The following is a 25,961-nucleotide window of genomic DNA, read 5'->3' on the forward strand; positions in this document are numbered from 1 at the left end:
CACGGACATCTCCCTGGAACGCCCTCACCCCGAGCTCCAGGTGGCTTTGCATCCTTCCACACCCCCTTGCCCAGCTCCCAGCAGAGCAGCACTGCCCTAGGAGTCTCCTGCCTTTTCTCTACTTGATGGAAGTTCGAGGTCATTCTATGTTTGCATATCGCAGCTTCCTTAAGGCCAAGGGCAAGCCCTGTCCGTCCTTGACTGGCTGGGCACCCAGCCCAGGCCCCATGTGAGGCAGGTTCGCCATAAATATCTCTCTAGTTAATCAGTTGTTCCTGGTTAGAAGCAGGAAGCTTCCCAAATGCAGGGTTGCTTTTAAAACAAAACAGATAAGTTGGGGGGAAGGGAGATCACCCTACAATTCAGCAGTGTGGTCTGGGCCAGCTGTGCGAGCTGTCACAGCCAAGCTCAAACCAAGTTTTATTCATCGTGAAGTTTATAATCAGATTAATCGCTGAAGCAAGCTGACTCATCTTGAAAACTTTGTTTTGTGGAAATCACAGCTAAGAAGTTGGTGTTTGAGTTTTTAGGGTTGCACTGATTCTTACAAAATAAAGATATATTTATTAGCTTTTCTTTCCTATCTTTTTTTCCCCCTGTAAGTCACAGAGTTCCCCAATACTGGTTTGGAAATCCCAGAAGTCAGCATTTTTCTAGCAGATTTGTCAGAGATTCTCTGCACTCTGATGCTTCTTGTTATACAAAATTACTGATTATTAATGCCAAAAATTCTATTAATGTATTGAACACATTTGTGAAAACCCTGCACTGTGCCTGGAACATGAAGGTGTTGAGGATATGAGGGGGGAACGAGCAAGAAATATATACCCAAGCCGGGTGCAGACAGCTGACAGACATTGTGGTCAGAGTTATGCCCAGAGACGCCAGAAAAATATATAGGGGGTGCCTGAGAAAGCACAGGCCATAGGGGTGGGCAGGACACTACGAGCCAGGCCCTGAAAACACCCTCGAATAAGTGTCCACCACTGAGCCACAGTGTTGGTCTGATCTCCGCCACTGCTCTGTGGTGGACCAGGAGGGGAGAGACAGAATTGCACGGCTGGCTGTCCCCAGGCAGGGCAGCTGGGCAGGCCCTAGCTAGCACTCACGCTGTCACCTGCAGCCAGCCTGTGCTCTTATCCAAGGGGACTCTGGGAAAACAACCACTCAGCACCCGCCAGGCCAACGTCCACGGGAGGAATCGGCACGTGGCCGGCTCCAGCGTGCATCCTTCCACCGGGGCACCCGGCCAGCTGCAGGCGCCACAAAAGCCAGTCGCCAGCGGCAGCGGCTCTACTCCTCTCCAAGTGTGTCTGGACCCTGGTTGAGGCTCAGTCCTTACATAACACCACGGTGTTCAGGGCTATTTTTTGTCACCATGCGTACTGTCTCCGAGCAGAGCTTTCCTTAGTTTGGGGTGTGGGTTTTCCTTTTTTGGATGCCTGCAGCTTGGCTTGGAAGAGAAGATTGGGGCGTCGGAGGAGCCAATGTCTAGTGTTCCTAAAATCAGACTTGCTGTGCCTCCATCCAAAGCACAGCCTTCATCGGCTCTCGGGGGCATTGGGGACCGTGAGTGTTCTGACCTGGCACAGATCATGGTCTCTACCGGTGGACACAGGCAGAAACAAGACTCGAAGCTGAGAATTCAAACACTGCTCTTTGTCTAACAGTTGGTTCAAAGTTCGGACTGTCCTGGGATAGATGCCTCTTTGATAAAATACCAGTGTATATCTTCTAGGATTCCACTTCAAGTTTAACCCACTCCTACTACGTATGTGTGCGAAGAGAGAGAGAGAGTGTGTGTGTGTGTGTGTGTGTGTGTGTATGTGTGTGCGCGTGCGTGCGTGTGTGTGTGTGTGTGTGTGTGTGTGTGTGTTAGCATGGGGGAGGGATGTAATAGAGAATACATATTTAAGTTTAGAGCTAGCCTGATTCAAGCTAAATCTATGTCCTAGAGCAGTGGTCGGCAAACTGCGGCTCTCAAGCCACATGCAGCTCTCGAACCGCGGTTGCCAACCACTGCCTTAGGGAAAAACACTTTTTAAATTAAAAAAAAAATTTAATAATGTACTAATGTCTTTAACCTGAAGTCAAAACTTCTGGGTAAGGGTAATGCCTTACGCAGTGGTCGGCAGATTCATTAGCCAACAGAGCATGCCACTGAAGGAATTTGCAGTCAAGGTCGTTTTACTCTGCGTGGGGAGAACTCGGGGTTTTGCCTGTAAAGCTGATGGCATCCGCGTGTGCACAGTGTCTGAGGGACCCAGGATTTTTAGGTCATTCAGTAAATACAGTGTATATGGCAAATTCAGTGTATATGGCAAAATAATATTATATTAAACAATGTTACTAAATGCCTACTGCGTGCCAGTTCCCAGAGGTCTAAGCACAGGTGGTGATGTCCGGAGAAGGGGAGGGCATGGGCAGAGGTACTGCTGGTCCCAGAAGGAGAGCAGGCAGCCCAGGTGTCCCCATGTTTACGGTATTGGTTGGAATGACTGTCCTTCATTCAGTGATTATCCCCTTCCTACTCATTTTTTCATTAAAATGTCTTTTCCTTAACGATGTTTATGACCCTCTCAACCATACTCACTGGGGGCCGGTCTTAGATGCCCCCACCGGCAGGCTTGCATCTAGATCTCCCCAGCAACAGCCCCGGTGGCCGGAGGTTTCTGCTCACAGGCAGCTTCTCTGATTCAGACTCTGCGTTTTTCATCTCCTAACACTGCGGTCCGAGCTTCCAAGTTCATATTTATTACACAAACTTGTGTTTGTTGTTTGGCTACTATGAGACAGATGTCATTGGTCAGGCTTCAGCAGCTCCGCTTGAAATGAAACATCTAGCGTCAGGCTGGAGAACTGGCTTTGGGCTCAAGTTAAGGCGGTAACTTGAACTTGGGGAGGATTTCAAATAGTGTTCCCCAAAGCACCAGGGTTCCGCGGAACTTCATCTCTTGGCTCTAGTTGCATTGCCTCTTCGTTTAGTAAGACTCTAAGAATATTCATTCAGAAGCCAGTTGACTCCTCTTCATCGATCCCCAGATTGCACATGTAGAGTCATCACTTTCTCTGTGTTCCTATGTCAATCAAGGTCAGCTCCTGAAAGTAAACAATATTGCTTTCCTATGACACAGAAACCTAGTACCATCATTTGATGACTGCTTGGTTCATGAGTAAGTTGCAAAAAGATGTTATGTTATAGCCTTCATTCCAAATCCTCCACGCAGTTACCTTTATTTTTAAAATAAAGTTTTAGTTTCTCTCAGATGGCTTTTCCTACACATGGTTGGCTCCAACCCAGAGGAAATTTAATTTACCGTTGTTTATATTCAAAATATTGTTTGTGTGTGTGTCATTAAGCCTCCTCACTTGGCTAGGATCTTACAACTACTCTCTTCAATGTGAAGATTCAGCAACTTAAAGAAATGGGAACACTGGAGCAGAGAAAAGGGGGAGAATGAACTAGTTTTCACGTAGACCAGTGGTTCTCAATCTTTCTAATGCCTTGACCCTTTAATACAGTTCCTCATGTTGTGGTGACTCCCAATCATAAAATTATTTTTGTTGCTACTTCATAACTGTAATTTTGCTACTGTTAATGAATCGTAATGTAAATATCTGTGTTTCCCGATGGTCTTAGGCTCTATAGCAGCGGTTCTCATTCTGTGGGTCACGACCCACAGGTGGAGAACCGCTAGCAGGGTCGCCTAAGACCATCGGGAAACACAGATATTTACATTACGATTCAACATGAGCAACTGTATTAAAGGGTCACGGCATTAGAAATGTTGAGAACCACTGACGTAGACAGTCACCTCCAGCCACAGGCTCAGCAAGATCAGTGTCTCCTCCCAGGGTGGAGCGAGCGGCTCCCACTGCCACCGGCTTTCCTCGCCTCCTGAGCTGAGGTCATCTACAGGAAATCGCCGAAGGTCAAGGGCACAGTATTGTCCTGTGCATTCAAACTAGTCCCGGAGGTGTGAGTGAGGGTGGCACAAACAACATTGAAATTTAGAAAAGCATGACTCGCCGTCACCTCTAAATGAGACTTCCGTAAGGTCGTCTTCCTGAAAGAGTGGTGGCCAATTTCACCAACGATGGTGACATGTTCCCAGGGTCCTCCTGTTGGTAAATGGCCCAGAATCTGCCCTTGGGCTGCCGGCTCTCCACGCTGTTCTCTGTGAATGTCTTTTTCCGCTCCAAGGAGTCGAACTTAGGGAACATCGGCGGGAGTCAGAAGGGCGGCAAATGGAGAAAGATCACTGCTCGCTGGGGTGCTTATTCATAGGCCCCTCCTGAGCTGCGGGTCCCGCTGTGAACGTGGGTGGCTGTGCCCGCCATCTCCATCACCTGGGCAGTTGGCACCTCGTGACAGCTCCCCTCTTGACCCACAGGGCTGCAAACACAAAGCGAGCACCTGCTAGGGTGCTAGCGACCAAGGACACATGGTCCCCGTCCCCCGGGGCCATGACGGGTACGCAGACACGTTGGGGAACTTGGGGGGGGGGGGTGTCTCAGGGCTGCAGGCAGGAAGGGTATCTGCTTCACACCCAACCCAGAGCCGCGATCACTGGAGTCTTAGCTCTGCCCTCAAGGTTCCCAGATGGCAATGGAGGTGCCCGGCGGGCACTGAGGACCTTCAGGTGGAAGCTCAAGGAGTGGCTGGGTGGCAGGCACAGCGTGGACATCGCCAGGAAGTGGGTGACAGTTTAATCCTGGATGGCATAACTCGGGAATATCCATAGGTGTCATGGGTTCTGGTGTGCCGATGAGCCACCCACAGGTCCCTGACTTAAGGTCTTCTTAGATGAGCATGGTGGGCCAGGAATGACCTTTTAGCCAAGATATCTGTTTCAGGCCTTGGGGCCATGTCATTCTGTTCGTGTATTCTATTTTAGGTGCCTGAAGCCTGGTTATCCAGACACCGAACTCACTTGCTTCAGAATTTCTTGTTTTAGTAACGGGGTCTCCCTGGACTCCAGCATCTGGAAGCAATCTGGCATCTAGAATAGCCTTTTACTATATATCTGTCAGCGCCACATTTTTGGAGCGCTTCATGTGAGCCCTGGGCTGAACTCTGCGTGTGTGTGTGTGTGTGTGTGTGTGTGTGTGTGTGGTCACTTACCCCTCAAGAGTGCAGTGAGGGAGGCACTCTGCTTCAAGGATGGGGAAACTGAGGCACAGTAACTTCCCCCAAAGTTGAGTACTTTGTAAGCAAAACTGGTAACTGAACACATCCACATAATTGTATCTGAGAGTGTGTGTGCACACGCTTATTTTTACATTTCCTTTAGGTTGTGTCTGTGTGTGTGTCTGTGTGTGTGTCTATATGGCTTCATTTCTTTTTGACAAGTATAATTCCCTGGGGCTGTCAAAACAAAGTTCCCAGACTGGATGGTTTCAACAACAGAACTTTATTACCTCACAATCTGGAGGCCGGAAGTTCAAGATCAAGGCAGGGCTGGTTTCCTCTGTGGCCATGAGGGAGAAAGTATTCTACGCCCTCCCCCAGCTTCTTTGGTGACCCCCGGCTCATAGACCCATCACCCATCTCTGCCTTCATCTTCACATGGTGTTCTTTCTCCCGGTGGGTCTTGTGTCCAAATTTCCCATTTTCAAGCGTCCTTGGGTCGGAGGCCCATGCCGATATCTTGTTTTAGCTTAGCTGCCTCTGTAAAGACCCCATGTCCAAATAGGATCACATTCTGGGGCATTGGGGCTTGGTCTTCAACATCTGGACTTCAGAGGACACAATTCGGTCTGTAACAAGGGTGACAAGCTTTGGACATTGCCAGGAAGTGGGTGGCAGGACACATCCACATAATTGTATCTAAGTGTGTGTGTGCACGCTTATTTTTATCTTTTCTTCAGGGTGTGTGTGTGTGTGTGTTTAGAAGTAACAGAAAGCAGTGTGTGTGTGTGTGTGTGTGTAAGTAACAGAAAGCAGTGTGACTTTTCCCCTTTTCTCTTAAGAGGTGGGGATGCCTCTGATGCAGTCCAGTGTCTATAACCTTTGTTATCTCAGTACTACGTTGACGTGTTGAAAACACCTGGGCCAGGTCTTCCCCATCCAGCCTGTGCGGTTAGCTGCAGGTGTGTGGGAACCCTACGTCAGCTACAGCTGTCCACCACTGACGCCATGGCCCCTCTGTTCCCCTGCAGGCATCCTTCCCGGCAAACCTCCAGCTCGTCCTTGTTCTGCGACCAACAGGATTTTTCCAAAGGACTCTCTCTGACCTCGCTTTCAAATTCAACAGAGATGACTTTAAGATGAAGGTTCCGGTAAGCACGCCCGGCTTTAGCTCCGTAGGCAGAACTAAACGTAATTGCATTCTTGGCCCATGTGTGGTAATCGAAATTCTCAAGGCGCTAACCTCAGTGCTGTGAGCATAAATAAAGCCCCAAACGACTCAGTTGGAAATTGTACTTCCTCTTATGCAACCAGGAGCAGTATGATCCTTCATTTCCACCTGCCACTCTGCCACTCTGGGGTGACTGTGCAAAGCATGGCCTTGGATGGGTCAAAGGACAGGCATTTCGTCAGAGCCATGAGTCTAGAACATTCTTATAGCAAGTCAAGCTGAAGAACAAGGGAGCCCAGGGGATAAGAGGGGGCCCGGGGAAGTGGGTGCAAGCATCCCTTATGCCTGCAGAGGGTGAGGGCGCTAGGCCTTGGCCCTGCAGGCCAATCCCTACCTCATCTCCTCACTCCAGCTCACAGCAACCAAATTAGTAAGTTGCCAAAAACGGGTTTCACAAAAATTATCGCTGACATCTCCCATTCACTGACTCATTTCAGACCATTCTTTATAATTACAGAAAGCATCATCTGCATGCTATTGTTAAATGCTATTATTGAAAATGTGTCCATGTCACTGTTTCGGTGCTGTGAGCTAAACTCAGTGCCGAATAGAAAATGTTTAAACAAAAAACAGTGAGTCCCTGTGCTTTCTCTGTGTGGTTAGATAAATATGAAGCATATTCAGGATGTTAATTGAGAGATAGAAATCATAAAGGAAGGTGGCTTAAATTCCTAGATTGCCCGAGCAACTAGACTTTGGTCATGCTGGTCATGAATCGGGGTTATTTGGCTGCATATAGTTTTATTAGAGGGACAGAGAGAAAATTGAGTCATCTCTGCTGAGAACTGCTTTCTATTTTAAGTGGACATTTTAGCCTACTTTATAAAATTAAGATCATGCGCCCTAGCCAGTTTGGCTCAGTGGATAGAGTGTCCACCTGTAGACTGAAGGGTCCCAGGTTCGATTCTAGTCAAGGGCATATACCTCAGTTGCACGCTCGTCGCATGAGGGAGGCAATCAATTGATGAGTTTCTCTCATATCAATGTTTTTCTCTCTGTCTCCCCACCTCCCTTCCACTCTGTCTAAAAATCAATGGGAATATCCTTGGGTGAAGATTAAAATTTAAAAAAAAAAAAAAAAAAAAAAAAAAAAAAAGATCATGCTTAAATCCAAAGACCTCAACATTGGCACTGGTGAGGTTTGAGGTTTGGGCAGGATTGTTCTCTGTGGTGGGGCTGACCTGTGCATGATCGTATTACCGGTACCCTCCACCCACCAAAGGCCAGCACCACTCTCCCTACCCCCAACGTTGTGACAATCAGAAACGTCTCCAGACGTTGTCAAGTGTCCCCTGAAGGACAGAATCGCCCGGGGGAGAACCCCTGCTCTAAACTAATACTAATTTAATAATACATGAGGTGGCTTCAAATAACATTTGGGCTAAACTGCTCCAGACCTATTTTGTAGTATCTGTGTGACAGTTTACAAAGCAAAGGCTATATTTTCATCCAGAACTTGTGGGCAGAATGACCTCAGAAAGGACAAGAAAAAACACATTAAATCAATAAAACAAGTGTCCCATGAGGAAGAGCTTGCTTGCTCACCACAACTGTGTGCTTCTCCCTCTCACTCCCCCATTAAGGCACTCATGCAGGTATAGGGCGCCGAACTGTGTCTGGACCTGCAATGACCTCACAGTATTTCAGCAGAAATGAAGACAAAAATATTTTCTTTAGAGTCCAAGCACTGTCTGGTTACCATTCAGTTACCACGCTGAGCTCAACTGCCCGGAGGGGCTTCAACACTTTCAATGTGCCTAATGTCCATCCCAAGCCCAGCTAGCTCAAGGGTTTTGCACCCTCCCGTGGCTGTCCTCTGATGGGATGAGTCCTCCTGTACCCATTTCATGGATGAGGAAGCTGAGACACAGGGGAAATGAGCGACTAGCCTCAAGTGAATCAGTCAGTGAGGGGTAGAGCTGGGGTTGAAACCCAGGCCCAAAGCCAGTGACTTCGGTCAACACGGCCACCTGCAAGGAAACATTCCCTGACTCTGTCTGCTGGGCGTTCTGTGTCTGGAGGCGGTTTCCTCTCTCCCCTAGGTCATAATGCTGAGCTCAGTACCAGAATTACACGGTTACATCGACAAGTCCCAGTTGACCGAGGACCTGGGCGGGACCCTGGATTACTGCCACACCAGGTGGTTGTGTCACCGCACGGTGAGTCTCCCCAGCACTCCCTCTCCGGTGGATGCGGGCTTCGGGGCTGTGGCTCGCAATAATCCCCGGTGAAACGCTTAGAATTGCTTTTGCATGTCGAGGCTGCCTTTTCCAAAGACACGTTCATGTGAAAAACCCAAGTTTTCTCCCCAAGAATGAGGAGATGGTCTCAGTGGACCTTAGTCATCCAAAGAAATAACATGACTAATAAGTTCGGGAGTGGCTTTCTCTGGGCTCAGAGACTGAAAAGAAAAGAGAAAAACCCCAGATTGTTGTCGATCGCGGCGGCGGCACTCACGTCTCTCTCGACAAGGAGAGAGACCCCGAGCCTAGAATGACTCTCGCCGAGGAAAGCCTCTGTAAAGAGTGTCTGGTATGTGTCTGAAGAGGCTGCGAGGCTGAGAAACCGGCGGGAAGGTGTTTGCTCTACGCAGACCAGGCTTGCTGGGGGGCCCCGTCCCCTCTGAAGATGTCCCGGCCGGTCCTCGGGGGGCGCTCTGCAGGCAGCAGGCGGGTGCGCTGTGTGCAACGCTTTGTGATGCTGTTCTCCCTCTTCCCAAGGCCATCGAAAGTTTCGCCCTCATGGTTAAGCAGACGGCCCAGATGCTGCAGTCCTTCGGGACCGAGCTGGCTGAAACGGAGCTGCCCAACGACGTCCAGTCGACGAGCTCGGTGCTCTGTGCACACACGGAGAAGAAAGACAAGGCGAAGGTTTGTGTGGTTTCTGTGGGGGGAAGCAGGGAGACAGGGGCTCTCTGTCCGCGTGTGAGATAGTGGAGTAGAAAGCCGATGTCGGGATGAGGTAAGACAGAACCTAAGGGTTTTCTGAGATGCCTTTTGATGCTCATGAGCTGGGTAGCCACTGTGAGGAGGACTGAAATGTGCTCCTTTTGGAAAGCAGCGGACACCGGTGCTGTCAGGGCAGACACCTGGTGGCTGGCCAGGGAGCTCTGACTGAGGCAAGGCATGGGAGGTGGCCTCGCTCTGACCCAGCGCCTCCTGGGCCCTCCATCGAGGTGTTTCTGTTGCTTTTTAGTAAACCAAGGCAGGAATCCTGGCCTTGGGGCCCCCTAGCCGGCAGGCGGAGAAGCGGTGGGCTGACCCGGAGAGGCTGAACTCCATAAAGTAGCCACCGTACTCACATACTTGCAGATAGTTCCTGGATAAATGCTCTGAGGGAGAGGGGCTCCCTGAGTCTGTCACACCCCTGCCTGCCCCGACCTGCACCTCGCAGGCTGTGCGTCAGCGGTGACCATGACCCGCTGGTGCTGCCCTCAGGGATGTCCCCACCCACGCCAAGAGAAGCCCTCACTCCCTCTCTCTCCTGGCAGCGGGGATGGCTGCAGAAGCAGGCACCTAGAGGTCTGGTGTCCTGTTACTCCCCTACTTTATCCTGCTGCCCCTGTGTGACCCGTAACCCTAGCTCTGCCCTGGTTGCAGCAGGAGGAGTCTCCCCGACACCTGCCTGCTTCCCCCTCGAGCAAGCGGGCAGTCAGCGCAGAGGGTGGGAAGACTTCTCGCTGTGGCCGGTGCCGTGCCCACCGTGCCCACTCCTCCGTGGGGACGATGCCCCGCAAAGCCCACCGCTCTCTCCCACCCGGTCAGAGTCCCAGGGAGTGGGTGGGCCTGGGGTGCGAGGTGCCGTGCTCTTCCCGCAGGAGGACATGAGGCTGGCGCTGGATGAGGGGCAGAGCATCCTGGACAGCATCCGGGAGCCTCTGGCCAAGAGCCCGGAGCAGAGCCTGAACCAGGACCAGCTGGACAACCAGACCACCGTGCAGAGGTGAGGCCTCGGGCTGCAGGGTCTTTCGGGCGCACGGCCTCTGCGGGCTGAGGCCAGAGGGACAGACAGACAGACAGGAACAGGGGCCCCACCCGCGCTGCCTTGTCCCAAGGGGGAGCAAGGGCACCTCAGAGTCCTTCCCACTGAAATGCCTTTCTTCCGAACCCCAAAGACAGCAGCTTTTCTGGGGAGGAGATGTCTGAGCGCAGTTGCCCTCTTTCATACGCGTGGAGGGCCATGTAAGGGACAGCCATGGTGACAGGAGCCATCAGGCTTGGCGATCTGCGCTCAGTTGCTTTCCTGTCGTGTTTCGCACCTGAGGCTCTGTTTGTTCCCAGGAAGGGAAGTAGCCTCAGACCTCTCAGCTCCAGCCCCCGCTTTAGAAGCATCTCCTCCTCCATGGGAAAAGGGGTGATTTCTCCTTGCCCCCCTTGGTTTCCAGCTGCATGACAAAACACGGGGTAGAGAGTCCGCACGGCTCACTGCTACAATAGTAGCTGCTCTGCCCTGTTCGCACACCATTCCCTCCTCCCGTTCTGTGCTCTTCGCTCCGAAAGCCAGGCCAGCAACGAGGCCCCATCTCCTTGTTTGGGGGACAGGTTGGGGACAGGTGCAGAGCAGCTGGACAAACCCAGGCCTGGACCTGGCCGATGTCTCCAGCTCTTAACCCGAGTTCCCTCCTCGTCGCCGAAGTGCATACACCGAGCAGGTGTTCGGTGCCCGGGACGCAGAGCGGGCCCTGGGACTCAGGATCACCAACAGAGGAGGCTGGAGCACCCTGCTAATCCCCCCAGACTCAGTTTCCTCATCTATGCAATGGGGCCAGCCTAAGCATGCCTGACGGGGTGGGTATGGGAGCAAATTAGCTCGCATTTGCCCAGCAGAGTCTGGAGCACAGGGGCTCTCAGCTTTGGGAGTGACGACAGTGCATGCTGGCAGCAGTTCTTCACTCACACCTGCATTGTGGCAGCTTACTGTTTCTTTCTTTCTTTCTTTCTTTCTTTCTTTCTTTCTTTCTTTCTTTCTTTTTAATATATTTTATTGATTTTTTACAGAGAGAAAGAGAGAGGGATAGAGAGTGAGAAACATCAATCAGCTGCCTCCTGCACACCCCCTACTGGGGATGTGCCCATAACCAAGGTACATGCCCTTGACCAGAATCGAACCTGGGACCTTTCAGTCCACAGGTCGATACTCTATGATCCACATGTGTCAAACACAAGGCCCGCGGGCCAAATCCGTCCCGCCAGGCCTTGCAATGTGGCCCGCACCGCGCTGTCATCACTGCACTCCGCTGCGTTTCCATCACAATGACAGTTTATGACTGTTCAGTAAACCATTCAGCCCTCGATTTAGGCTGGATTTTAGATTTTGGCCCCTTCTCTGATTGAGTTCGACACCCCTATGGGATCCACTGAGCTAAACCGGTTTCGGCAGCTTTCTGTTTTCTTAACCCCTGAATCAAAGTAATAAAGAATGACCCCAAACCTTTACCATCTCGACCTTGTAAAAAATCAACACAAACTCAGCTCAGCCAGCTGCCCTCCCTCTCAAGTCAGTGGGCCCTAAAGAAGCCCCTACCTTCCAAGCCTGCGCTTCAGTGCCCAGGCTAAGAGGAGGCGAGGGTGTTAAGAAGGCCGCTTGAGGCTGAGCCCCACCCCCACCCCTGCTTCACATTGCAGGGGGCAATTCTCCCTTCCCCCATGGTTACTCCCAACACAGCACACGTGCCTTCCTCTTTCTAGGCTCCTGGCCCAGCTGAATGAAACCGAGGCGGCCTTTGATGAGTTTTGGGCGAAGCATCAGCAAAAACTCGAGCAGTGTCTGCAGCTCCGGCATTTTGAGCAGGATTTCCGAGAGGTGAGTGGCCCGGAGCCTGGAGAGGACCGGTGAGTGGGCCCCTGATGTTCTGGCTGCAGGAAGCCAGGAAGTGGCCTGGACCACCTGGATGCTCAGAGCTGAGTACCCAGGGGACTGTGGTTCGATGCAGAATAGAGAATAGTCTCTGTTATCCACATGGAGCCACAAGATCCAGTTGGAGTAAACCTTGAGATATGGGATGGATGAGTAAATCATTACATGCAAAGGTTGTGCAAATATGCTCATTGGCATAATACTTCCGAATTATGTGTTCATTAGCCAAGCAAATTTCATTCTCCCTTTATGGTCATTTGTATGTTCTTTTCTCCAACATGTACCCACTGTGTGCCTGGCAGGGGCCTTGGGCATACACCGTGGATTCAGCGTGACAGGGATATCATAGAAGGGATGCGCCATCACTGTGTTCGATTGTTAGCGATGGCCAACTCGTTGGAAGCCTGTTAATCATTTATTTGTGCAGAATACATATACACTTCCCTGTGGTCTGGTCCTGTAGCAATGAAGAAATATAAAACTGTGCAGCCATCAGCAGCAGTGTAGGCCCAGGGCAGCATCTTTCCTGTCCTCAGGAAACCTCTGGCCTAGGAGGGATCGTAAATACACAGGAAATAGGTAGCCACATCAAGTCCGGTGACCAAGCTGCTGTGAGGCCATGTCTACATGCAGATGGGGAGGACTGGTGACAGTTCTATGGGGACCATCCTCCCGTTTTAGTCCTCCCCAAAGGATCATGAGCATCACGTTCTGGAAGAGGCGGGACCTAGTCCAGCAGTCTTCCCTGAGCACTGTGCAGGTGGACAGTGCTCGAACTCAGGACAGCAAGGTGAGGCAGTGTCACTGCCTCAGACCGGAGAAGTCACGCCGGCCAGGGTGAACAGCACCCCTAGAGAAGGTCATTCCTTCCTTGTTTCTGTGGGGACCGAGGGAGGCTCTCAGACAACCAAACGTTTTATTTGAAGACGAGAGGTCCAGTGCATGAATTTTGATTTTTTACAAGGTTGAGATAGTTTTTTTTTAAGAAAATGCCAAAGTGTTCCCAGGTGGCTGTTCCATTTTGGTTGTCTGAGAGCCTCCCTCAGTTTCTCCACATCCTCACCAGCATGTGGAGTGGTGTTATTTCTACTTATCTGAACCTATTTTGATAGCTGTGTAATGATATCTCAATGTGGTTCTAGTTTATGGTTCTAAGGGGGTGTCTCTCAGCCCAGCCTGCCCCCTCTCACAGTATGGGAGCCCTCAGGGGCGGGAGGTGATCCGGCAATCAGGGAAAGGGGACTCCCCCATCACACCTCTGCTGTTGCCACTGCTGGCAGTGCAAGCCTCAGCTGACCCTGGTTACCGGAGCCTGGAGAGGCCCTGGGCGGCTGGGCAGCCACCACCCAAGGTTTGTTAATGCCTTGGGTGTCAGCTTGGCAGCTGCCATCTGAGGTTTGCCTGTGCCTCAGGCCAGTTCTGGGTGGTAGGGGGTCTGAGAGGACTGAGGACTCTGGAGGCAGCTGTGTGAAGTGGCCAGACTGGCCTGAGGATGCGCCTGGCCATGCCATGCACCTGCCACCTCAGTGGGATTGAAGGGACTGGGTGCCGCCATCTTGTGGCTGTGGGCACTGCCATCTTTGAGGGTGTGACAGTCAATTAGCATATTCCCGCCTTATTGGCTGTGGGCACCACCATCTTTGTGAGGGTGTGATGATCAATTAGCATATTCCCTCTTTATTAGATAGGATAATTGTAGCTTCAAGTGCTGTTTTCAGAAATAAAATCAAGGAGATGCCATGTACCTTTCACCCAATTTCACTAACTGGTGGCATCTTCCCAAACTAAAGCACAGGATCACAGCCAGGATACTGATCCTGACACAGACTATACACAGATCATTCACAACGATGCCCATGTTACCCTTTTATAGACACGCCCACCCCTCTCCCACTTCTACCCCCTCCTGAACCCCTGGCAAATACTCATCTCCATGCCCATTGTTGTCATGAAAAATGTTCTATAAATGGGATGGATTATACAACACATAACCTTTTGGGACTGGCTCTTTTCACACAGCATGATTCTCTGGAGATGTAGCCAGCTGTTCTGTGTAATAACAGAACATTGTTCCTTTTTGCTGTACGATCATGTGCAGATCTTTGTGTCACCATAAGTTGGCACATCTCTGAGATAAATGCTGAGGAGTGCAATTGCTGGGTCATATGATGGTTGCATGTTTAGTTTTTTAAGAAAATGCCAAATTGTTCCCAGGTGGCTGTTCCATTTTGGTTGTCTGAGAGCCTACCTCAGTTTCTCCACATCCTCACCAGAATTTTGGTGATATTATTTTTAATTGTCTGTACCTATTTTGATAGCTGTGTAGTGATATCTCAGTGTGGTTCTGGTTTGCAGTTGCCTAATGGCTGATTACCTTGACCATCTTCCCATGTGCTAATGTCATCAGTATATCCTCTTCAGTGAAAAGTCTCTATTTCTGTTTCCCATTTTGTGTTTACTGTTGCGTTTTGAGCAATCTGTCCCTACTTTAGATACTAGTCCTTTGTCAGACATGCAGTATGAAATTATTTTCTTCCAGCTCATCACTTATTTTTGTATCCTCTTAGCAGGATTTTTCACAGAGCAAAGTTTTTTATTTTGATGAAGTCCAATTTATCAATTTTTCCTGTGAAGGACTGTACTTTTGGTGTCAACCCTAAATCCTAGATCCCAAATATATTCCTCTAAACTATTTTTCCTAAAAGATTATAATCTTACATGTAGGTCCATGATCCTTTTCAAGTTACTTTTTGTATGAGGTATGAGAATTAGGTCAAAGTTCATTTTTAAATCTCTGGCTGTCCAGTTGCTCCCATAACATTGTTGAAAAAGTTGTCTTTTCTCCATTGGATTGTCTTTCCACTTTTGTCAAAATTAGTTGGGCATATTTGCTTGGGTCTATTTCTGGGTCTATATTCTGCCCCTCTGTCAGTACATAGTTTTGATTACTGTACTATTGTAATAAAATTAGAAATCTAGGTGGGTGAATCTGCCCATTTTATTCTTCTTTTTCAAAAGTGTTTAGCTATTTTAGTTCCTTTGCTTTTCCTTGTAAATTTAAAATAATCTTGTCTTTATCTATAAAAAATGTCCTAGGGTTTTGATAGGAATTGTGTTAAACTTCCATTTGAGGGAGAATCAACATCTTAAACATGTTGATTGTTTTACTCAAGGACATAATATGTCTCACTATTTTTTTAGATTTTCTTAGATTTTTTTTTTTTTTAATCAGTGTTGTGTACCTTTCAGCATGCCTGGCAGTACATGTTTTGTTTGATTTATAGTTACATCGTTTATTTTTTAAAGCCATTACAAATGTATTGTATTTTTAGTTGTCGAGTCTGTGTATTCATTAATATATAGAGAAATACAATTGATTTGTGTATGTTTATCTTGTCTTCTGAAACTTTGCTGAACACACTCACTTTAGGCATTGTTTTGTCCTTGCTGGGATTTTTACATAGGTGATCAGGTCACGTGCAAACAAGGAAGCTGGAGCTCTTCCTTTCCCATCTGTATGCCTTTTGTTTGTTTGTTTATATTTTTAATTTTTCTTGCTTTATTGCACTGGCACTTCAAACAGCTGTGAGAATGGACCTCTTTGTCTTATTCCCAATCTTAGGGGGAAAGCATTGCTTTCACCAGCATCATGGGTATAATGTAGAAATTTTTAAAAAATATATTTTATTGATTTTTCACAGAGAGGAAGGGAGAGGGATAGTGAGTTAGAAACATCAATGAGAGAGAAACATCGATCAGCTACCTCTTGCACACCCCCTACTGGGGATATGCCCGCAACCAAAGTACATGCCCTTGACCGGAATCGAACCTGGGACCTTTCAGTCCGCAGGCCGACGCTCTATCCACTGAGCCAAACCAGTTTCAACTGCCTGTAGAATTTTTGTAGATGCTTTTTATGAAATTGAGGAAGGTCCCCTCTAGTTCTCTTTTCCTTGGCGGAGATCTTGGTTTTCCCTCCTCCCTTCATCCCCGGTTTCGGTCACATCTTCATGTCCTTTCCCTTCAGTCGTGGTTGTTCTGACTTGGGCCTGGGTCTCTCGCCCCTTCTCTGTTTCAGGTCAAGGCCGCCTTAGACGTGTCGGCTCAGAAAATAGCGACCTTCACGGACGTGGGCAACAGCCTGGCACACGTGGAGCACCTCCTGAAGGACCTTGCCAGCTTCGAGGAGAAGTCCAGCGTAAGCACTGGGACGTGGGTCAGGAACAGGCTGAAGACGCGCTTCTCACGGTGTCACCAGAGCCTCTGAGAAAGGCACAGGAAATGGTGGTGCCGGCCGGTGGAGGGCAGCCGCCTGGCCCACCCACCCCCAACCCCCAACCCCACATTCTACCCCCACCCCACCCTCACCCCTACCCGCTCAGATCCCTGGGAGGAAAGAGCGCCCTGCTGCTTATACTGGACATAAGCTGAGCTGTGTTTCTGGGACGGTTCTCTGCAGGCGGCTGTGGAGCGGGCCCGGGCCCTGTCCCTGGACGGGGAGCAGCTCATCGACAACAAGCACTACGCCGTGGACTCCATCCGCCCCAAGTGCCACGAGCTCCAGCACCTCTGCGACCAGCTTGCTGCCGAGGTCGCACAGAGGAAGGGTCTCCTCCACAAGTCCCTGGAGCTGCACGGCCTCCTGGAGGCGGTAGGACCCCAACCCCACACCCCTGACGGCGAACCTGCTCTCGGCCCCACGTGGGCAGCTCCCTCCACGTAGGATGCACCACAGTCTTGATTAGAAGCTGGCCCATGCCCTCCTGTGTCCAGTTGCCTTTCTAGGGGGTCGTATCCTGACACAGTTGTCTGTTTTCTAGAATTCACTTGCAAAACAACTAATGATTTCTTTAAAAGGCCCAGAAACTTACCATCTAGCTAACTCACTGCACTTTGCCTCCCTCTCTCTCTGGGTGTGTGCGTGTAAATGAGTCTGGTCTCAGGTGATTTGCTCAACTTTTTAGAGTGCTGCAATCCCTACAGGGAGTCCTTTGGACTATAGCAGCAGGAGCTGGGATGGTATAGTCTGCAAACATTCCCCAAAACATAGCGGTCAGTGGACCGCGAACGGAGAGCCCAGACACAGCTGCTAACAATGCCACTCTCTCCCTCTGCCACGCTTCCCGTGTCCAGTCCATGAAATGGTGCGATGAGGGGATCTACTTGCTGGCCTCGCAGCCTGTGGACAAGTGCCAATCCCAGGATGGTGCGGAGGCAGCCCTCCAGGAAATTGAGAAGTTCTTGGAGACCGGTGCAGAAAATAAGATCCAGGAGCTCAATAAAATTTACCAGGACTACGAACCCATCCTCACCCAAGACCTGATGGTATGCCGGTTCAGGCTTTTCTCCTGCAGCTCCCCTGTCCTGAATGGTGGGGCGTTACTCTATGTTCAAAAGACTCGTTTAATGAATTAGTAGAGACTGTAGGCATTTGAGAGAGATATTGAGTTGGGGTGGGGAGGAGCCACCTAGCTGAACTTTCCTTCTGCAGAAATTATCTCCCTCAAAAGGTGGTGATCCTTCCTCCTGTGGCATCTCCCCTTCCAAAGGACATGTTCTTGATGAAGTAGCCGTTTCCCTGGGCCCTGCTTCCTGCATGCTCCTCTCAATATTGCACTGAAATAGGACTCCTCTTCTCTCTCTGCCAGCTGTACTCAGCCCACCCCTGGGGCAACCCACAAGTCTACTGCCCTCACATAGGCAGCCTTCAGATGCCCCGAGTGGGCTGCTGGTCCCTCACTCCATAGTGGGGTCCACAGCCAGCAGGGCCAGGGCAGGGTTGCTGCCTTGGCAATGGGCCCTGCGTCGCGAGCATTTTGACCGGAGGTCGTGTTGAGGCCAAGTCTACACACGGTTGTTCTGTTTGTAAGTTGCAGATGCCGACGCTTACAAAGCATCTCGGTAACTAGCCTGTCTTACCCTGTCACGCCAGGAACACGTGCAGAAGGTCTTCCAGAAGCAGGAGAGCATGGAGGAGATGTTCCACCGGAGGCAGGCGAGCCTGAAGAAGCTGGCGGCCAAGCAGACAAGGCCCGTGCAGCCCGTGGCCCCCCGGCCAGAGGCGCTCACCAAGTCGCCCTGCCCCTCCCCAGGTACATGCCAGCGTGCCTCGCTCCTTCTGGGAATGCTTTGCTTCTGTTCCATGGTTTACTTTATAAATAAAGTTTTATTGGCACTTGGCCCACTTCTTTGTCTACTCTCTGTGCTGCTTCCTTGCTAAGCACGGCAGAGCTGCCGGGTTGTGGTAAAGAGGATGAGGCCCTGAGAACTGGACTATCCACTGTCACAGGCCTATCTCCCCAAACTCTAGCCTCTCCCCAACTGCCCTGTCCTCAGTGCTGTTGCTAAAATAGTTTCCCCTGCACATGGCTCCCACCTCAGCCCCAAAGCCTCCCTACGCTGTGTTGATGCCTCAGCCACGTCAGCCACCCCGGCACCCCCAGCAGTGCCATGTCCTGAAGTCGCCTTCTCACCCCTTCCTTGCCCCCAAACACGCTCTCTCACAGCACCTGGGAGCTCCTGCTGGCTTCTTCAGGCTTTGGCAAGTGTCCTAAGCTGGTGAGAGCCCTGGAGAGCTGGTTCCGGCCCCCAGTATGTGGGCTCCGGAGGACACCATTCTCTGGCCCATTTGGAGGCTTCCTGGACAGAAGTATCCTGGCCAATAAGTTCTTCCATTGTCACCTGGTCCCCTGTTGGCTGGGAGCCCCTCTAGGGAGGTGAACTAACCAGTGGGCCGACCCCTGTGGGCCAACCCCTGAGTCCCCACCCCCACCTTGTCTCCTGATCCCCTTTCCTCTCCTTCGTTCTGCCGCGCTTTCCTCACCCTTCTCTGGACTGCTTGCTTTTTTCCTCTGAAAGTAAAAAAAAATAAATAAATAAATAAATCCAGACACCCACGTTTCTCCTCTTCTTCCCAAACCAGGTGTCCGGAGAGGTTCTGAGAACAACAGCTCTGAGGGCAACGCGCTCCGGAGAGGGCCCTACAGGAGGGCCAAGGTGAGGCCCCCAGCCCTGGCACTCACCCTGCACTGCCTCCTGGTCACCCCCCCTCCTGGCAGGCACCAGCCCGGTCCTCCCTGGCCCTCTCCCACCCGCCTCTCCTCGTCTGGCGGGATCTCAGGTTTCAGATCTGTTCCCAGATGGGAAATGAGCCTGGACTCCGGAGCCTCGGAGTCAGGACATGAAGCGGCATCTTCTTGTGTTTGGAATCTCGACGCCCTGCGTGCTCTTCTCTCTCCAGAGTGAAATGAGCGAGAGCCGGCAGGGCCGGAGCAGCTCCACGGGGGACGAGGAGGAAAGCCTGGCCATCTTGCGGAGGTGGGTGGGCTGCCTTTCTGGGCACTGCTGAGCGGCTCTGGGGCAGATGCGACAAGCCCGACCCACCCAGGTCTCAGCCTTTGGCTAGGACAGTCTGAACCCAAACGAACCAAAGTTGGTGAGAAATGCCAGCCTCTGCCCCAAGCCACAAGTGGGAGCCCAGCTGGCCTCACGGGGTCCACACACATGCATGCGCGTCCGTGTGGCATGTCTGCGTCTGAAACTAAGAGAAAAGTAGGTTTTCCTTAGAATCGCCACCCTGGGCCCTGGGCCCCCAGGCGGGACTGGGACGATTTGAATGGGTTGTGCTCTCCCTTCTTCAAGTCCAGGGGAGAAGACACGTGTGATTCAGGCACCCAGACCCTGGGTCCCCTGTGCAAGGTCAGCCACATAGCTGCCCCTGGAGCCTGCCTCCTGTCTGTCCCTCGATGGACGTGGTCCCTCCCAGGAGCCTTTGGCCATCCTGGCTCCCTGAGCTGGTGTCACTTCCCTTTCTTCGTCTCTCCCCTCCTGCTTTGCTCACACGCTTTTCAGCCCGGCTCTTAAGCCACACATCTAGGCTGTTTCCATGGCACCTGCTGTGGCCGCCTGCACATTCCACTCGGGGATTGCATCTGTCCCCGCACAGAGCTCTGACGAGGTCCGAACTCTGGACCTGACAAGGAAGGCACTTCCAAAGTCCTTCCAGGACTGGCAGTCACTTTCCCCAAAGAACCCTACCCTCCGGCCTAGCTGGGCTGCTCACCTTTCCACAAAGGTACCTTCACGCCACCTTCCTGCGTCCACCCACTCTGAGATCACTACTCAGAATGCTGTCCCCTCCCTCCCCAACCTGCTGCCTGGCCTTCCGCATCCCGCTCGGTTCTCCGCCAAGGACATCCTCGCCTCCTGCCCACACTGCTGTGTGCCCCCGGCAGGAGCGCCCCCCTCCAGCTTGTGGTGGTGAGGAGGCCTGAGGCCCCTGTCTACCCCTCCCCCACTTCACCCCATTCAGGGGCACCGACTCCTTGAACTGAACCCTAAAGCCTTGTTAAGCACTGACAGTTGTTTTAGACCTGGTCATGCTCAATGGTCCCAACCCAGAAGCACCCAGAATGGGATGCTTGGTCGTAGGCGGTTAGAAGGTGGGCTTTGTCCCTAAGAAGACACCTGGGCAGCTGGTTTGCAAACCCCTGCCCCTCCTGGGACTCTATAACATGACAGGCACATAGTTCCACACACCATCGCGGTACCTCACCACGTGCAAGAGGATAGGGATGTACCTGGGACTGGCTACAGTGATGCCCTGAGTTGGTGCTCAGCTGACCCCCAGGCTAGGAGAGAGGAGTATGTGCACAAAGAGGGGCTCTTGCAGGGGAGAATGAGGGTGGCCGCAGAGAGAATCAGGGCCAAATCTGCAGGGCTGGGGCGGCTCAGAGGCGTGGCCTGGAAGAGAGGGAGGCTGGAGGCATCGGAGCCCGTCTTGTGCAGGTGGCCCCACAGCAGGGAGGCAGGTGGGAATCTGCTCCCAGATAGTAAGTCCCAGCGCCCCGTTCACAGGCACGTGATGAACGAACTGCTTGACACGGAGCGGGTCTACGTGGAGGAGCTGCTCTGTGTCCTGGAGGTGAGCCTGCCCCTGGGGGCGGCCGGGAGGGGGCCATGGGCCAGGCTTCCCCACCCTGTGGGGCCTCCTGTCCACCAAAAAGCAAGTGGAAGAAGGCTCGTGGCAGCTTGACTCACGGGAGCCCCAAAGTGAGAGCCACTCAGATCTCTGGCCGCGGGATGAAGGGCAAGCAGGTTTAGGTGGGTGTGCACAGGACAGTATTCACAGCCAGAAAAAGAGCTGCTGCTGCATAGAACCTCGCACGATCCCAGGAGCCCAATGAGGAGCGGGAGAAATCAGACAAGAGTGGATGCCATTCCTATGGACCAGTGGTCGGCAAACTCATTAGTCAACAGAGCCAAATATCAATGGAACAACGATTGAAATTTCTTTAGAGAGCCAAATTTTTAAACTTAAACTATATAGGTAGGTACATTGTTATTAAGTTAATTAGGGTCCTCCTAAGCTGGCCTTTGCTAAAAACTCAAGGGGCCAAAGAGCTGCATGTGGCTCGAGAGCTGCAGTTTGCCGACCACTGCTGTAGAGGAATCCAGCCAAGCAGAGCCGGTCTCAGGGGAGACATCCCCAGTGCAGGCCGCAGGCTGAGGCTGTTGCCTGGGAAGGGCAGAGGGGCTTCTGAGAGCTAGGATGTCTGCATCTTGATTTGAGCTGCGGTTACAGGGGTGCAGACATATAAATAATTTATCAAGGGTACACATAAGATTTGTCTTCTTCATAGAAGTTATATCTGGATTTTTTAAATCTATTTTTATTGATTTCAGAGAGAGATAGAGAGATAGAAAGATAGAAACATCAACGATGAGAGAGAACCATCAATCTCACCCCCTACTGGGGATTGAGCCAGCATACACCTTGACTGGGAATCAAACCGGTGACCTCTTGGTTCCTGGTCAACACTCAACTGCTGAGCCACACCTGGCTGGGCTAACCTGGATTCTGAAAAGACTAAAAGGGAGAAGAAGGTTGAAACCTCCCCTTCCTTGCCCTCCAAAATTGATGCTTTTTATAATTCATTTATATTTTGTAGTACTTTCATCTTAGAAATGGTGAGAGGGTAAATAAACAGGAGGTGGATTTGCTTTTTAAGGCCAGAGACAGAGTCGCCAGCCCCGCCAGGCAGTCCCGCGGAGACGGGGCTCCGTGCTGATTGGGCTGCTGTTAACATGTCCTGTCGGCTGTGGTCCGGGATTTCCCTGCTGACCCTCCCCCCGCCCACAGGGCTACGCGGCCGAGATGGACAACCCGTTGATGACGCATCTCATCTCAGCAGGCCTTCAAAACAAGAAGGACGTTTTATTCGGGAACATGGAGGAAATATACCACTTTCACAACAGGTGGGACCCCTCCTCTGACCACCCGTCTGGCCCCCGACGTAGCCGCCTGCGGGGAGCTGAAAACCAGACGGCCTGGCCGTGCTCTGCCGGTGGAGAATGTCCCTTCCTCCCCTCTCGGCAGGGCCAAACTCACAGAGGGGCCTCGGACCAAGCAGCAGCCTGGGGGGACGTGCCCAGGGCTAATTCTCTGAGCCGGGGCAGGCGGTTGCACATGAAGTGAGAAGGTGCCTTGGCGCTTTGCCAGCATGACTGCCTGAGCAGCCGCCTCTCCTGCCTCTCCCTGTCCCTTGGGACCAGCAGAAGCCACCCCACCCCACCCCACCCCACCCCACCCAAGTGTGTGCATGGGGCATATTGGGGCAGCACCGAAGGCCATCCCACTTAGCAAGGACAGTTTACTCCCAAACCCGTTCTTGGAAAGGGTAGTAAGTTCCTCCCTGCCCGTTATCCCTGTGAGAGCCATTTGCGGCCTCTCAGAGCTTTGGGGAAAGCGTGGATGGTCCTCCCTGGCCTGCTTCGCCCGGCCCGGACGCCTGCTCCAGATTTGCAGGAGCTCCCGGGAAAGGAAGTGAGCGGGCAGCGCAAGTGCGGAGAGAGACGGGCAGGTGATGGCGATGTCTGTGTGTCCTGAGAAAGGGCCAGCTGTGAGCCGACCCCTCTCAGTGCTGTCGGGGGCCAGGAAGCCCAGCCATCACGGGATGGGACCCCACCTCCTACGGATTCCAGGGAGCACTGGGGACTTCTTTCTCACCACCTGCTTTGCCCCTCGATGGCTAGCATTTCTCTCCTGCCCACTGAAAAAGGAGGCAGCAAGTCAGAGCTGAGCCCCACTCCGAGCCGTCCCTTGGGAATAAAACGGAGTGAGTGGCCCAGACCATCGGCATCCCAGTGGCTCTGGCCGGCGCGGGGGCTCCGGGACCCTGGCTGCAGGACTAGTGTAGTGAAGAGGCCCCAGGAGCTCCCCTTCCTGGAGGATTTACCCCCATAGGCAGGTGTAAGTTAAGGTGACCAGATGTCCTGCTTTTGGCGGGACAGTCCCGCTTTTTAGCCATTTGTCCCACATCCTGCGGCATTTTTAAAAAGTCCCAGTTTCTGGAAAGAAAAAATCGGGACTTTTTTAAAACGCTGCGGAACATGGGAAAAATTGTTCAAAAGTGGGACGTCTGGTCTCCTTAGTGTAAGTCCGAAACATATGAAAACTCGGCACATGGCTCAGGAACAAAGCTGCCTTGGGGAAGGTCTCGGGGAGCTGACCGAGACCCCCTTCCATCTGCAGAAACCCAACAGAGCTCCCGGCCCATGAGGGCTGTGCTTCCAGAACCTCCAGATGCTCTGTCTGTCTGTCTGCTCACAGCCTCTTCGCCCCATGTCTGTGATGATAAAATAAGCCTCCTAAGTTCTGTGTGAGCGGCAGTACCAAAAGCCACAGGGATTCATGGGGGCCGTGTCTGTTTAAATCCGAAAGTCTGATATCCTCAGAACTCGGAGAGCGACAGGAGTGGGCTGCTGGTCCCTGAAACCAGACTGTATTCTTCCACACACAACCTCCCAGACTGCCCAGAGTTAGGAAGGAAAGTCGTTTGGAAAACGACAGCTATTCATTTGTTACAGATGCCATCCTGTTCAGGTTGTTGATCGTACGACCTAATGCAAACTTTCTTTGTCTAGAATATTCCTGAGGGAGCTAGAAAACTACATAGACTGTCCAGAGCTGGTTGGAAGGTGTTTTCTAGAAAGGGTATGTGTGGTTTTTTTTTAAATGTATACTTTCCCGTGCCTTACTTCCTAAAATTACTAATACTTAAAAAAATAACTTAAAATTCTATTACAGTCCCCAACGGAAATCACAGAGTATCAAAGTGTCCAGTTGGGCTGAGACGATGTGCCCTTTCTGGGCAGGGCTGAAAGAATGTGGGTTTTTTTTTTTCCGAAAACCCATGAGCTAGTTTGAACAAGAGAAAAACTGTAAAACACCAGCTTTGAGAGATGCCCAAATGGTCAAGCATCTCCGTTCTGAGGGTGTTAGATGGATCTGAGCCCTTCTCATGCTGGCGTTTGCTGTGTTCGCTCTGGTCCTGGTCCTGGTTAAGACTCCCTCGCTGACCAGCTGACATTGAACAAGCCCTCCACGTTTTCTGAGCCTTGTTTTTCTTCTCTTTGAAGTAGTGAGTCGATGTCTGCCTCCTTCCAGGGTGGGAAGATCAGCTACAGTGTGCATCAGGGGTATCACCTGTGGAGGGAAAGGGGGTTGAGCAGAAGCTTTGGGAGCAGGAAAGGATGCCTGATAGGGGGGTTGGCTGCCTTCTCCACACAGTCCCACGTGACCCTCTTCTGTTGACCTCCAAAGACTGCTGGCTTAGCGATAGGGAAATGCAGCTTACCAACAACAGTGAAACTAAGCCACTTCCACAAAATGAGCTGGAGGCTGAGGCTGCCACAATGAATGGATAGAAGAGGCAGTTGGAAGGGAAAGGAGGAGCAATTCTGACTCAGCCTGGCTGTAATGCTTCTCGGTGCTATTTGAGAAGTGGGGCGGGGCCATCATGCTGTAGGTCAGTGGTTCTCAAAGCGGGTCACCTGGCGGCAGCATCACACTCTCCTGGGACCTTGTTATAAATGGGGGTCCTCAGTCCCACCCCAGAACCTCGGTGGGGGCAGTGGTCTGTTTTCACAAGCCTGCCCCCGATACTGATGTGCATGCAAGTTTGAGCACCACTTTAGAAAGTCAGTGTTAGTCCTGTGTTTATTCTTAGACTGTTACTCCTACGGCAAAAGCCATTTCCTTATCTTGATTGAACCTGTATAAAAGGGGTTTTGGGACTAATTGAGCCCTGAGACGTGAACTTCTAGTGGGGCTGTTACCTGACTGTCCCTCCATGAGGGACGTGGCATCTGAGATGGAGGGGCGAAGTGGGTTCCAGGAAGAGGCCAGACTGGCGCCTCTGAGCCACGCTGACACTGTCTGTCCCGGGCCCAGATGGAGGAGTTCCAGATCTACGAGAAGTACTGTCAGAACAAGCCCCGCTCCGAGAGCCTGTGGAGGCAGTGCTCCGACTGCCCGTTCTTCCAGGTACGTTTCAGGGCGCTCCCCTTTGCTAGCTGACTCTCAAGCAAAGAATCGTCCAAGCTGTCTAAAGCCCAGATGTGGTGGTTGTAGGAATGCCAGAAGAAGCTGGACCACAAGCTGAGCCTGGACTCCTACCTGCTGAAGCCGGTCCAGAGGATCACCAAATACCAGCTGCTCCTCAAGGTGAGACAGTGAGGCCCACGCCTGGCTGGGCGCCCCCTGAAATCCTCCTCCCAGCATGGCCACCTCACTGCCCCTTTCCCCTCCCAGCCGCATACCAGGCAGCTGTGGCTGCCTCTCCATCTCTGAACACTGTGGTCTCTAAGCCACCTTCCTCCCATCTCTGCAGGGGCCTGGCTCTTCACAGACCTTTGTGGAGCGCCTACTGTGCGCTGGCCATTGTTAGGGCGAGGGCAGGG

The 25,961-nt window shown here is 51.8% G+C and overlaps 1 protein-coding gene across 11 annotated transcripts in view; it reads left to right on the forward strand.

Annotated features, from left to right (window-relative positions):
* The window catches only part of MCF2L (MCF.2 cell line derived transforming sequence like), a 184,655-nt gene that overhangs the window by 145,963 nt on the left and 12,731 nt on the right, over positions 1-25,961 (forward strand). For all 11 annotated transcript variants that reach the window (XR_006742985.1, XM_036457221.2, XM_045588795.1 and 8 more), the window contains 16 exons: positions 6,163-6,282; positions 8,405-8,521; positions 9,083-9,232; positions 10,180-10,304; positions 12,050-12,164; positions 16,297-16,416; positions 16,678-16,869; positions 17,352-17,543; positions 18,151-18,310; positions 19,141-19,214; positions 19,459-19,535; positions 21,075-21,141; positions 22,360-22,475; positions 24,144-24,213; positions 25,453-25,545; positions 25,633-25,725. Coding sequence is in view for 10 of the 11 variants with exons in the window: in XM_036457221.2 (XP_036313114.1) it covers positions 6,163-6,282; positions 8,405-8,521; positions 9,083-9,232; positions 10,180-10,304; positions 12,050-12,164; positions 16,297-16,416; positions 16,678-16,869; positions 17,352-17,543; positions 18,151-18,310; positions 19,141-19,214; positions 19,459-19,535; positions 21,075-21,141; positions 22,360-22,475; positions 24,144-24,213; positions 25,453-25,545; positions 25,633-25,725 (1,881 nt within the window). In the remaining variant the exon portion in view is untranslated. The remainder of the gene's footprint in view (positions 1-6,162; positions 6,283-8,404; positions 8,522-9,082; positions 9,233-10,179; positions 10,305-12,049; positions 12,165-16,296; positions 16,417-16,677; positions 16,870-17,351; positions 17,544-18,150; positions 18,311-19,140; positions 19,215-19,458; positions 19,536-21,074; positions 21,142-22,359; positions 22,476-24,143; positions 24,214-25,452; positions 25,546-25,632; positions 25,726-25,961) is intronic.

This window comes from Pipistrellus kuhlii, unplaced genomic scaffold (genome assembly GCF_014108245.1).
Source record: "Pipistrellus kuhlii isolate mPipKuh1 unplaced genomic scaffold, mPipKuh1.p scaffold_m20_p_3, whole genome shotgun sequence".
Lineage (NCBI taxonomy): Eukaryota > Metazoa > Chordata > Mammalia > Chiroptera > Vespertilionidae > Pipistrellus > Pipistrellus kuhlii.